General features: G+C 41.8%; 1 protein-coding gene across 2 annotated transcripts in view; it reads left to right on the plus strand.

Moving 5' to 3' along the window:
• The first annotated feature begins 3,446 nt into the window (after positions 1-3,446).
• INHCA (inhibitor of carbonic anhydrase) overlaps positions 3,447-14,298 on the plus strand; it is a 46,740-nt gene continuing 35,888 nt past the window's right edge. For both annotated transcript variants that reach the window (NM_001444538.1, NM_213847.3), the window contains 1 exon segment: positions 3,447-3,572. In NM_001444538.1, the coding sequence (NP_001431467.1) occupies positions 3,530-3,572 (43 nt within the window). In that variant the 5' untranslated portion in view covers positions 3,447-3,529.

Raw genomic sequence — 14,298 nt, forward strand, 5'->3', positions numbered from 1 at the left:
AGGGCAACATAGAAAAACTAATTGTTTTTTCATATAGCAGCGATGAACAAGTGGGAAAAGAGTTAAAATCATGATACTGTTTATGATAGCACCAAAAAAACCTGTGCTATCTAGGAACAAATCTAGTAAGGATGTGCCAGGCCTTCAAAGTGAACACTGTGAAATATTATCCACAGAAGATGTAGTAAAGAAGAGCTAAATAATTGGAAGGATATACCATACTCATGTACTACAAGGCTTAATATTATCAAGCTGTCACATCCCTCCAAACTGATCTATATTTTATGTAATTTCAATGAAATCTCTGCAGTTATTTTTTCCTGGAAATTGATGTGCCAATTCTGAAATTTACATGTAATTGCAAAAGCTAAACTAACATCAATAAACCAACAAATCCAAGTGCATCTTGAAGCACAAATGGGAGGACTTAACGATGAGTTTTGAAGACATTATAAAGTTACAGAAGTCAAGGAGTTTCCATTGTCGCTCAGCAGTAACACACCTGACTAGTATGCATGAGAATGTGGGTTATATCCCTGGCCTCGCTCAGTAGGTTAAGGATCTGGCATTGCCGTGAGCTGTGGCGTAGGTTACAGGTGCACCTTGGATCCTGCCTGGCTGTGGCTGTGGTGCAGGCCGGCAGCTGCAGCTTGAATTCCACCCCTAGCCTGGGAACTTCCATATACCGCAGGTGTGACCATAAAAAGATAAAAAAAAAAAAAAACAGAACAGTTTGGCAGCAATTATTAAAGCTGAACATAGGCATTTGCTGTGAACTAGAAATTGTGCCTTTGTGTATGTAATCAACAGAAATACATACACATGCTTACAGACATGTACAGGGATTTTCACAGCAGTATTCCTTCATAATAGCCTCAAACTGAAAGGAGAAAAAAACAAATGTTCATCAATAGTCATTGATACATTCACCATTGGAATACCGCACAGCAATGAGAAGGAGCAAATTGCATATGAAACGGCATGGTGGACTGTCATGAATATTATGTTTAGACAAAGAAGCAAGACAGAAAACAGTGCTTATTTTATGATTCCATTTGTCTAAAATACAAAAACAGGTGAAACATCTATGGTGTTCAAAATCAATAATAGTCACTTTTGATCACTGGTTACATTGGTGTGTTCACGGTGTGTCAATCCATAGGCTGTACACAAGATTTGTATGTTTTCTATATGGATGTATAAGGTCAATAAAAGATTCACACTAAAATGATATAAATCTCTTTTCCTCTAGATTAAAAATAGAGGAAGGGACTGTTATTCTCATTTTCAAAAATTCTAAAGGTCAAAAGATTCCTTGAGTGGAAAAAGTAGAAGTAGCTGAGAGTCCCAGCACAGAATCTCTGGTCTCTAGTGTCCTTGGCAAGGGGTGGGTAGCAGGCAGACTTCAGGATTATGTCACCATCACAGCAGGCCCAGAGTAAGGGTATAGCTCTTAGCAATCTCTGTGGCAGGTGCCATGCTAGGGACCTCCTGATAAGTGTCTCACCAAGGAGAGGACTTGTTCCTCCTTTCCTTTGGGATGACGTTAGCTGGATTGCTGGTCCAGAGGTTGCTTTAATCTCTAACCAGAACCATACTGGCTATTTCTAGCTCATGAGCAGATGGGCTGTCGTCATCAGGGACCCTGCCTCTCTGCCCAGCATGGACCTTGGGTGACTGAGGCTCCTAAACCTTTCTCAGTGCTTTCCAGCTGGCCTCACTCCAAAGCACAGAGGGTCACCTCAGAAACTAACCAGATGTGAGAGGAACCCTTCTCCATCCCCCTACTCATCTGGCACATAGAGAGGGACAAGGTACATTTCTTGAATTGAAAACTGAACACAGTTGGCTAGAGGTGTGTGAAGGTGAAGAGAATAAGGACAATCTCCCCTTAGTTGTCGAAGGATGGTAATGTCTGCAAGATGCAGAAGGAAGGGGATAAGCAGTTTACTTTGAGGCGTGTGTGTGTGTGTGTGTGTGTGTGTGTGTGTGTGTGTGTGTGTGTGTGTATTCCAGAGAGAGCCCAGGTTTGTGTATCATAGTTTCATGCCCTTGACCTTGTGACCTCTATGATTTACAGCCTCTTCCCACTCCCTCAGGACTGTCTCTGGCCTCAGTGGAAGGCAGAGTTAGTTTCTGCAGAGGGAAGAACTTTCCATAGTCTTGGTAGGAGCTGAAACGAACAACATTTCATTTCCTTAGCAAACATTCACCCTTTGCACGAGAAGAGGGGGCAGAATAAAGAGTAATGGTGGGCTAAAATGATAAGACTGACAGCGATCTAAGCCACTGCAGTGACAACGCCAGCTCCTTAACCTGATGCAGCACAACAGAACTCCAGCATTCACTATTTACAACAGCCCAAACTTGAAACTTCCATCATTAACAGGAAAGATAAACAGTGGGCCCTGCATACACAATTTGGGGTCATACACAATACCCAAATCCCTGGAAGGGCAACTATGCACAACAACATAGATGCATCTTACAAATACAACCTTAAGTAAAAGAAACCAGATGCAACATTGTACATACTATAAGATTCGATCCCTATAAAGTTAAACAATCAGCAAAATTAGTCTACTGTTGCTGGAAATCAAGATAATGGATATGATGTGGCCAGAGCCACTTCAGTGACAACAGGATATCCTCAATAGGCTGTGCCACAGAGGAACTCCAACCTTCTGTTTCTAGATGTGAATGCTGGTTATAAGGATGTGCCCACTTGGTGATAATTCATAAGTAAGAATAGTCAGAATATGTGAAGTTGTATGTATGCATGTAAGACTCTAACTAAATTTGAAAGACTTCCCCCAGATAGAGGTCACAGATTATAGGAGGATAGGGCTGCAGGGTGCAGGGGCGAGTAGAAGGAGCACTTCCTGGGTTCAGCGCTTCACCACCCGACCTCAAGCTTCAGAAGAGGGTTGCCAGGGACCGCGTCACGGGGAAGGAGTGCTGCAGAGCTTCTGGGAGGGCCCTGGAGAGGGCTACCGAGACGCTTCGGAGTAGTCCTAGGATCCCTGAAGATTGTGTTCACTACATTGTGTATACGCGTGCGCATTCTTTCCTGGGGGACGGGTCCACAGTTTTTACCTCCTGGACCGACCCTCAGTCCCAAGGAGTCTGTGTTCAAAGCATCTAAGAGCTGTTTGTCTATACGACGGTCTGGGGGTCAGGGAACCTGCATTCGAGTAGCTAACCTGGGACCCAGGCAGTCACTCTCGTCTTGGGCCTCAGTTTCTCTCTCTGCGGCGTAAGGTGGTCATTGCTTCGGGCTCCGAGGTTGCAGGGGCTCGTACCTCCGGGTTGCGGACCCTTAGCCTGCGAGCGGAGATCCAGCCTCTCAGTCCCCGGCCCCGAGGCAGAGGGTGCAGTGGAGGCTCTCGGGCAAGGTGTAGGGGTGTGGCGAGCGTGATCAGCCCGGAAGGGCGAACCTTTTGGAGGAGGCGGATCCGCCCCCTCTCGGGCAAGTAACAGCTGGCAGAGTCCAGGGGAGCCGGGTCGGTGTCGCGCGCCGCTTCACAGAATGAGGCTCGCTTTCTGCGTCTTGCTGTGCGTGGGGTCCCTGGGTGAGTGAGCACTGGGAGCCGGGTGGGGGCTGGCCCTCTAGGGTAGGGACCGGGTGCCAGCCGAGAGTCAGCTCCCGAGCGACACTGCGCTGCCTGGTCTAAGCGGCTTCAAAGCAGCGCGGCGTCTGGTTGACTCCGAACTGCCTCCCACTCGCTGGTAGTGGTACATCCATGCACCTGACAACTTTCACCCTTGCAGAAACCCTCCAGCACCAGGCAGGGGTTCACAAACCATCACCCGCCAGCCAAGTCCGCCAGCCCCGTCTGATAAACAGCTGAGTTGAGCTACATTTTTCCATGGGTGAAAGAAAATAAAAAGAATAGTTTTGACACGAGAGACTTACATGAAATTCAAATGTCAACATCCATGAATGTAATTTCATTGGAACGCGATCCTGCTCATGCAGGTCAGTATCGTCCATGGCTGCTTCCAGGCTTTAAGGGCAGAGGTGCATAGTTGCCACAGAGAGTGTAGGGCCCACAAAGCTAGTAACTGACTAGCTTTACAGAAAAAGTTCATAACCTCTGGCCTGGAGGGTGTTAATCCTGTTTACAGTGAGGGAAATGGTCAGCAGAGAGAAGGGATTTTTCCCAGGGCTCACAACTAAGAGGGAGAGGGGCACGCGTCAGGTAAGCTTGTCATGTCAGATATCTAGCTAGAAGGATTGTTCCTGCTCTGAACTGTATGATGCCAGCTTCCATTTGTACCACGCACCAGGGAGGAGGAGGAGGAATAATGGGGGGAAACAACCACCCTAGAATGGGATCCACCCACCACTCAGTTCCACGGGACTCTGGGTGGTCCAGTGCCTTCTCTGAACTAATTTCCTTTTCACAACACACAGTTGCTGTGCCCAAGGGCACAGGTGAGTTATCACTGGAAAAAATCCGCACGTAAATATTGGGGTCCCCTTTCTGTGTTGGGGTGGCAGGGCTTATGGCTGGGTAACTGTAAGGAAGGTCATGGTGGAAAGCCACTGTGCTCATGCAGGTGGAGATCCCCTCATTCCTTGATTCTACAGCTGGGTTCTATCCAGCCCTGGTTCAGTCAGGTCTCAGGCTGTCTTAAATCATTTCCAAGGTGGGGTACCTATCGTGCAGGGAGGGATTACCTGGGCCTGGCAGAAGAATAAGTCAGGAAACGCAAGGAGCGATTGCAGTGGGCCCTCCGTGGCCCAGTGCTGCCCACCTAGGGCCACAGAGGGAGCTCTGCCGGGTCTGGGGAAGGCTGGCAAGGGCCCTACAGTTGTGGTCTAACTGTGGCTGGCCACAAGAAATCCAGAGGCCGCTGGTCTCTCTGGCATTCTTCCTGGTGAACAGGGCTTGTATTATTTGTTCCATCTCCATCCTCTCTCTTGGCAGTGTCAGGCATGGCCCAAAAGTTTGTTTTCCCAGTCTGCTCTGTGTTTACAAACCAGAGGCAAGAGCTGCCCCCCACCCCGCCTCTGCCGGCCCCACCCGCAGCATTCCTTCCCTCTTGGCCCCCGGACCAGGCTGGAATCTAGGACACACTTTCTTCAAAGCTCAGTGTTCTTCTCCAGCAAAAACTCTTCTAGCTTAAACAGAAAAGGTCTGAGGAGAGGGAGTGGTTATTCCTGGACCTCCACCTTGGCTCCCACTTCTTCCTTCCACCTCTTGCTCTTTCCGGGAAAAGACTTCTCCACAGAGTGAGCATGTGGCCAGCTTTTCATTTCAAGGATCAGATTGAAGTATTCACCGTGGGCCCTGATTGCCCCTTCTTGAAATCGTCACTGGTTGGATGAGGTGGTATGGATGGCTGGCCTCCTTTATGTTACTTGACCCCATTGATCTTTAGCTTGCTTGAACACGCTCTCTTTTTAAAATCATTTTTTTTATTGAAATATAACTTACATATAGTAACATGCCCTCCTTTAAGTATACATACAGTTCAAAGAATTTTGACAAATATGCCTACTTTCGTAACTACCATCACGATCAAGATACAGAGCATTTCCATCACTCCTAAATGGTCCCTACCCTTCCCAGCCATTCTTATTTTTTCCCACTTTAGGTAAGTTTTGCTGTTTCTAGGATTTCACATAAATGGAACCATATAGTCACATAGTGTTTGGTGTTTGGCTTTTTTCACTAAGCATAATTGTTTAGAGGTTCATCCCTGTTGTTGTGTGTACCAAAGTTCACTCCTTTTTATTGCTGAGTAGTATTCCATATGACTTTACCACAGTTTGTTTTCCATTCATTTGTTAGTGGATATTTAGATTGTCTCCACATTGGGGATATTGTGACTAAAGCTGCTATATTAGTATACAAGTCTTTGAGTGGGCATATTTTTCATTTCTTTTGGGTAATTATTTCATTTCTTTTTCTTTCTTTTTTAGGGCCGTACCTGCGGTATATGGAGGTTTCCAGGGGAGGGATCAAAATGGAGCTGTAGCTGCCAGCCTACACCACAGCCATAGCAACGCCAGATCTGAGCTGCATCTGTGACCTACACATCTCACAGCAAGGCAGAATCTTTAATCCACTGAGCAAGGCCAGGGATCGAACCTGCATCCTTATGGATGCTAGTCAGATTTGTTTCTTCTGAGCCAAGACGGGAACTCCCAGAAAATGTCAGGTTTTGAGTAGTTGTACCATTTTATATTCCCACCAGCAATATGAGAATTTCAGTTGCTCCACATCTTGGCAATACTTGATGCTGTCAGTATTTTCATATTTAGCCGTTCTAATAGATGTGTTGTGGTATCTCACAATAGTTCTAAATTGCACTTCTCTGAGTAATAATATTAAACATTTTTAAATGTTTTTATTTTTATACTTTATTTTAATTTTTTTATTTTGGCTGCGGTATGCAGCGGCTTGATGTGGGATCTCAGTTCCCAGATCAGCATTGAAACTGGGCCACAGTAGTGAAAGCACCTAACCATTAGACAACCAACACTTTTTTTCATGTTTTTTATTGACCATTCTTATATCTTCTTTTATAAAATATCTGTTCAAGTATTTCCTCATTTTTGATTGTATTGTTTGATAATTGAGTTTAAAAACACTTTATATATTCTAGATGCTAGTCCTTGGTCAATGTACTACAATTATTTTCTCCATGTTTGTGGCTTAGCTTTCCATTTTCTAAATGATATCTTCTGAGGAGCAGATGTTTTACATTTTGATCAGGTTCAATTACCTAATTTTTATTTTTTGTATTATGTTTTCTGTCCTCTCTAAAAATATAATTGGCTACCCCCAAAGTTGCAATATTTTCCTCTCTGCTTTGTTTTAGAAGTTTTATAGCTTTGGCTTTTATGTTTTGGTCTTCAATACAGTTTTGGTTAATTTTTGCGTATGGTATAAAGTAAGAGTTGAGGTTCACTTTTCTCATATGGATATCCAGTTATTCCAGGACTTTTTGAAAAGAATGTTCTTCCCCCTTTGAATTACCTTGGCATCTTTGTTTAAAATCTACTGACTCTATATATGTGGGTCAATTTCTAGACTCTTGTTTTGTTCCATTAAACTTTCTTTCTTTCTTTGTGTGTGTGTGTGTGTGTGTGTGTGTCTTTTGTCTTTTTAGGGCTGTACCCACGGTATATGGAGGTTCCCAGGCTAGGGATAGAATCAGAGCTGTAGTTGCCAACCTACACCACAGCCACAGCAACGCAGGATCTGAGCTGCGTCTGTGACCTACACCACTGCTCACGGCAACGCCGGATCTTTAATCCGCTGAGCGAGGCCAGGGATCGAACCTGCATCCTCATGGGTGCTAGTCAGATTCGTTTCCACTGAGCCATGATGGGAACTCCCTGTTCCATTAAACTTTCTGTCTATCCTTGTGCCAGTATCATACTGTATTGGTTACTGCAGCTTTATAGTATATCTTGAAATCAGGTGGTATAAATCCTCCAACTCTGTTGTACTACTTCAGTGTTGGTTTTGCCATTTAGATCTTTGCATATCCAAGCACAGTTGTTTTTTTAATTTTGTTTTTGGCTACAGCCATGAGCCAAGACACAGAAGTGACAACACTGGATCCTTAACTGTTGAGTCACCAGGAAACTCCCAAGCACAGTTTTGAATCACAAGCACAATTTCTATAAAAAAAAACTTAGGGCTTGGATTATTTTGGGGTTGGCATTTAATTTACAGATTATTTTGAGGAGAATTGTCACCTTAATACTGAGTTTTTTTCAACATTGTAAATCAACTATACTTCAATAAAATTTTTAAAAATGAAAAACAAAACAATGCAATACTCTGTTTTCTAATCCATGAATATTCTGTATCTATTTATTTAAGGCTTCTTTCATTTATCTTGGGAGTACTTTATAGTTTTCAAGTACCAGTCTTGTTCACAATTTGTTAAATTTATCCCTATATAGTTCATATTTTTGGATGCCATTGTAAGTAGTATTTTTAAAGTTTCATATTACACTTTTTTCTTTTTAGTTGTAGAGATTCAATTAATTTTATTTTATTTATTTATTTATTTTTATCTTTTTGCCATTTCTAGGGCCGCTCCTGCAGCATATGGAGGTTCCCAGGCTAGGGGTCGAATTGAAGCTGTAGCCACCGGCCTACGCCAGAGCCACAGCAACGCAGGATCCGAGCCACGTCTGCAGTCTACACCACAGCTCATGGCAATGGTGGATCCTTAACCCACTGAGCAAGGCCAGGGATTGAACCCGCAACCTCATGGTTCCTAGTCAGATTCGTTAACCACTGAGCCACGACGGAACTCCAAGATTCAATTAATTTTAGTATTTTGACCTCAAATCCTATTTCTAAATTCATTTATTCCTTTAAATTTTCTGTGTAGAGAAGTGTTATCTGTGAATATAGACAATTTTGTATCACCTTTTCCAATCTCTATGCCTTTTTTTTCTCTCTTGAAGCTTATTAAAAGGGTTAAGACCTCTAATACAATGTTAAATAGAAATGGTGAGGAGTTCCTGTTGTGGCTCAGCAGAAACAAAACCTGACTAGTATCCATGAGGATGTAGGTTCAATCCCTGGCCTTGCTCAGTGGATTAAGAATCTGGCGTTGCTGTGGGCTGTGGTATAAGTCACAGACGCAGCTTGGATCCCATGTTGCTGTGAAAGCTGAAGCTACGATTTGACCCCTAGCCTGGGAACTTCCATATGCTACCAGTTCAGCCCTAAAAAAAAAAAAAAAAAGGAAATGGTGAGAGTGTTTATCTTTGCCTTGTTTCTAACCCGAAGGGGAAAGCATTTAGTCTTCACCATTATGTATGATATTAACTGTGGGTTTTTGTAGATGATCTTTATCAGGTTGAGGACATTCCTTCCCGTTCCTACTTTGTTTGGAATTTTGAATTGGCAAGTACTTTTTCTGTTCTATTGAGATAATCATATGGATTTTTCTCTTTTATTCTGTAATATGATGAACTATACAGATTAATTTCTGTATATTAATTCAACTTTGCCTTCCTAGGTAAGGGAAAACATATTTGTGTGTATGCATGTGTGTGTTCATGTACTCACATTTTTTGTCCGGCGGGGAGCGGGTGGTTGGATTTGATCTGTTAATATTTTGTAAATGATTTTTGTGCCTATGTTTATGGGGGATATTTGGCTGTAGTTTTCTTTACTGGTAATGTCTCTGGATTTGGTATCAGGTTATTGCTAGTCTTAGAAAATGAGTTAGGAGTATTCCTATTCTTCTACTTTACAAGATAGTTTGTGTAGCATTGGTGTTATTTCTCTTTTAAGTGTTTGATAGAATTTGCCTGCGTTACCACTTGGGTCTGGAACTTCCTCTAACATACATTGCAGTGCAAATTTGCTGTGCCCAAATTCTCCCAATACTTGTTTGTCTGAATTTATTTTTGCCTTCAATTTTGAGAGTTACTTTCATTGGGTATAGATTTCTAGATTACAAGTTATGTTCCTTTTAGCACTTTAATGCTATCATTCCATTGCCTATGATTTGCATGGTTTCTGACCAAAAGTCTGTGATATTTATTGTCTTTGTTCTTCTGTTCCTAATTTTGTCTCTTTTTTGTGCGGCTGTTTTAGAACTGTGAAACTGTAGTTTTTATGTTAGGAAATATTCTGGACAAATATTTCTTCATATGTTTTTTTCTTGCCACTTTTCCTAATTTTTCTCCTGAACTCCAGTTATACATATGTTGTATTACTTAATACTGTATGACAAGTCACTGAGGCTCTGATCATGTTTTTCAATATTTCTTTCTCTCTGTGCTTCATTTTGGATAGTTTCCAATAATGTCTTCCATATCATCTTTTGTCTTCTGCAGTATTTAATCTGATGTTAATCTCATCCAATGGAATTTTCATTTTAGATATTCTGTCTTTCTTTCTATCAATTCTTTTTCACTCTTTGTATCTTATATTTGTATCCTCATTATGTTCTTGTTTTTCCTTAAATCTCTCAGCATATGTATAACATTTTAAAGAGCTGTTTTAAAGTGATTTTGTGTTAATTTCATTACTACTTTCATTTCTAGTTCTGATTCTCTTGACTGATTTTCTTCCTGGTTATGGGTTACATTTTCTTGCCTCTTCATCTGTGTAGTAATTTTATTGGCTGCTGGACATTGTGAATGTTATCTTGCTGAGTACTGGATTTTGTTTTTTTAATTTAAGGAGTATCAACTTTTTTTCTGGCAGACAGTCATATTATCTTCAGATCTGTTTCATCTTTTCAAGACTAGTTTTCAAGATTTTTAGGCTGTGTCTAGAATACCCTTCACTCTATATCTAACTTAGCTTACTTCTAGAATTTTTCATAAATGCACTATTTATTCAATAAGATTTTCTCCACTCCAAATGGTAGAACTCAGCTTAGGCTCCTCATTAATTTTTTTTTCCTAACAGTTGTCCTTGCCTGGCCACCACAATGCTCAGGTTGGTATTTAGCCAGAATCTTAGGGGTATGAAGCATCTGGATCTCAACCTCTCTTTCTTTCTTCACTCATTTTGCACTCCCTGCTCTTTGGTACTCTGTGCTGCACATTCTAATGACCTCCTTCTTACCAAGCTATGATCTCTGTCTCCTCACCTTGGGATGACCATCAGGCTGTATGGTTTTCCCTTCTCTGCCCTGCCATCCAGTCCCTTTGTCCAGGAAGAAAGCTAGAATGATTGTAAGGGCTTGGTTACCTACTTGCTCCCTGTCTGTCAGGGATCACAGACTTGTACTTCCTGTTGTTCAATATTTTAAAACACTTTTTCCAGGTTTTTCATTTGCTTCTTTTTTTTGGCCATGCCCATAGCATGTGGAAGTTCCCAAGCCAGGGATCAAACCTGTGCCACAGCAGTGACCCAAGCCACTGCACTGATAATGCCAAATCCGTACCACAAGAGAACTCCCCAGATTTTCTTTTGTTGTGTAAAGTGCTAGGGCAAGTCCCATATCAATTATCTTTCACAGGCAGAAATAGAAGTCCATCCTCATTTGGGTTTTGGTTTGTTTTGTGTTTTATTTTTCTTGCATTTGTTTAGTTCCCTGTTTTAGTACCATGTTTCTGTGAAAACTTTAGCTTTTCCCCTAATGAAGCAAACTTCATTCACCTATATTATACTCACACTTTTATTTATTAAAAAAAATTTTTTTGGGAGTTCCTGTCATTGGCATGGCGGAAACGAATCTAAGAACCATGAGGGTGTGGGTTCAATCCCTGGCCTCGCTCAGTGGGTTAAGGATCCAGCATTGCTGTGAGCTGTGGTGTAGGTCGAAGATATGGCTCAAATCTGGCATTGCTGTGGCTGTTTTGCACACTGGCGTCTACAGTTCTGATTAGACCCCTAGCCTGGGAACCTCCATATGCCATGGGTGGGGCCCTAAAAAAACAAAACAAAAAAAAATTTTTTTTTAGTTGTTAATTTTTTTTTTTTGCTTTGTCCAAGAGCTCCTGGGCCAGGGGTCAAACCATAGCAGTGACCCAAGGCACAGCAGCGACAACACGAGATCCTTAACCATGAGGCCAGCAGGGAACTCTGATTCTCACATTTTTAAAAACATTGCTAAATGCAAAGCTAAAGTCTTAATCATTTGAACATAAGCAGAAGTAACTGAAAATACAGACTTTCAAAAAGGCTTTCCCAATAAGTTCATACCTTTGAAAAAGAAAAAAAATCCTACACTTGTGTACAGTACCTCTTTATGTAACTTAACCTCCTCTCTAAGCTATTTTCATTTATAGAGTTATATTGTCTCTATGGTTACCAGTCATTGCCAAGCACAGAATGTTTTAAGAATCTGGATTAGCAAGCAGAGTAAACATGCTTTGAAAGGCTCAAAATGCAAAGTGAGCCTTTACTCTGAACACTTGTATTTTACTCAAGGCACATGGCTCCATTCTCTCGATGACTCTCCTTCCCTGGGCTGCTACTATTGAAAGGCGTTTTTTGTTTTGTTTTGTTTTGTTTTTGCTTTTTTTTTTTTTTTTTTTTTTTTTTTTTTTGCTTTTTAGGGCCTCACCCACAGCATATGGAGGTTTCCAGGCTAGGAGTAAAATTGGAGCTGCAGTTGCCAACCACAGCCACAGCAAGGCAGGATCTGAGCTGGGTCTGCAAACTTCACCACAGCTCATGGCAATTCCAGATCCTTAAACCACTGAGCAAGGCCAGGGATCGAACCCACAACCTTATGGTTACAAGTTGGATTCATTTCTGCTGTGCCACAACAGGAACTCCTTAATTTTTTTTATTATAGTTGATTTACAATGATCTGCCAATTTCTGCTGTAAAACAAAGCGTCCCAACCATATGTGTACACACACACACACACACATTCTTTTTCTCACGTTATCCTCCAACATATTCCATCACAAGTGGCTAGGTGTAGTTCCCTGTGCTACACAGCAGGGTCTCACTGCTTATCCACTCCAAATGCAATAGTTTGCATCTACTAACCCGAAACTCCCAGTTCATCCTGCTCCCTCCCCCTCCCCCTCTCTCTTGGCAACCACAGTCTGTTCTCCATGTCCATGTGTTTGTTTCCGTAGAAAGGTTCATTTGTGCAGTATATTAGATTCCAGATATAAGTGATATCCGAAAGCCTTTTCAAACAGAGCTGAGGCATTCTGTTTGTCACTCCCAATCTTTGATATGGGATTCTCTCCAAGGAAGTTTGACATCTGCCCCATTTCTTCTGAAATTTCCTACTTACAGACAGTTAAAAGGCAACACAGATTTTGGAGTCCAATAGACCTGGATGTTTCAAGTATTAGATTCATCTCAAGTTGTTTGATGTCTCTGACAAGTTTCTTTTGTTTGCCTGTTTAATCTCATCTACAAAACAAAAACACCAATATCTAACCCACAGGGCAATTGCGGGCATTCAAGGCCTTCGTGTGTCTGGCCCTTGTCAAAAACTGTTAGCTATTACTGATGTTACTTTCATCTTCTAGATTTCATCTAAGATAACATTTTGCTCAAATACCACAGATTTGTAAATAGCATTTTGCCTTTCTTGTATTTTCGGCACTAGTTACTACAGCTTAAAGTGACAGTGAAATAATAAGGCACTGATTTTGACATTCCAGCTATAATACTGTGTAAGGTTAGAGGATCCAGGGTCAAGAGGAAGACTAAATCACTAGGCCCAAATCTCCTTTCCCATAAGATTTTTTTTTTTTCCTTTTCTTTTTTGGAGTGAAATCCACTAACATAAACATTTTATTTATTTATTTATTTTTCTTTTTTTTTGTCTTTTTGCCATTTCTTGGGCCGCTCCGGCGGCATATGGTGTTTCCCAGGCTAGGGGTCCAATCGGAGCTGTAGCTGCCAGCCTATGCCAGAGCCACAGCAACGTGGGATCCGAGCCGCTTCTGCAACCTACACCACAGCCCACGGCAACGCCGGATCGTTAACCCACTGAGCAAGGGCAGGGATCGAACCCACAACCTCATGGTTCCTAGTCAGATTCATTAACCACTGCACCACGATGGGAACTCCACATAAACATTTTAAAAGTTAGGGGAGTTCCCATTGTGGCTTAGCGATAATGAACCTGACTAATATGCAGGAGGACATGGATTCGATCCCTGGCCTTGCTTAGTGGGTTACAGATCTGGTGTTGCAGTGAGCTGTGGTGTAAGTCACAGATGCAGCTCACATCACGCATTGCTGCAGCTGTGGTGTAGGCCAGCAGCTGTAGCTCCGATTCAACCCCTAGCCTGGGTATTTCTATATGCCGCATGTGTGGCCATAAAATAAAATGAAGTAAATAAAATAAAATAAAATAAAATAAAATAAAATAAATAAAATAAAGCAAAAAAATAAAATAAATGTTAGTACACTCATAGGGTTATGCAACTACCACTTCTATCTGTTTCCATCACCCAAGAGAACATCCTGTACACAGCCTCCTCCCCCCGCAGCCCTGCCCACCACCAATTTGCTTTCTGTCTCTATAGATTGACTTATTCTAGATATTTCATAAAAGTGGAATCGTGTAATGTGTGGCCTTTTGTGTCTGACTTCTTTTGTATAACGTAGTATTTTTGAGCTTTGTCAATCCTATAGCATATAGCAATGCTTTGTGTTTTATGGTAGAATCTATTCCATTGTATGGATATACTGTATGTTGTTTATCAGTTCATTCACTGATGTACATTTGGGTTGTTCCCACCTTTTTGACCATTGTGAATAGGGCTGCAGTGAAGATGTGTGAATATGTATTTGAATACCTGTTTTCAATTCTCCTATACTTAGGAGTAGAATTCCTGGCTCATATGTTAATTCTATATTTGACTTCTGG

Source organism: Sus scrofa, chromosome 13 (assembly GCF_054392235.1).
Source record: "Sus scrofa isolate SSC_HxYL_T2T_F1_AM1 chromosome 13, Sscrofa_HxYL_maternal_Yorkshire_Landrace_v2.0, whole genome shotgun sequence".
Lineage (NCBI taxonomy): Eukaryota > Metazoa > Chordata > Mammalia > Artiodactyla > Suidae > Sus > Sus scrofa.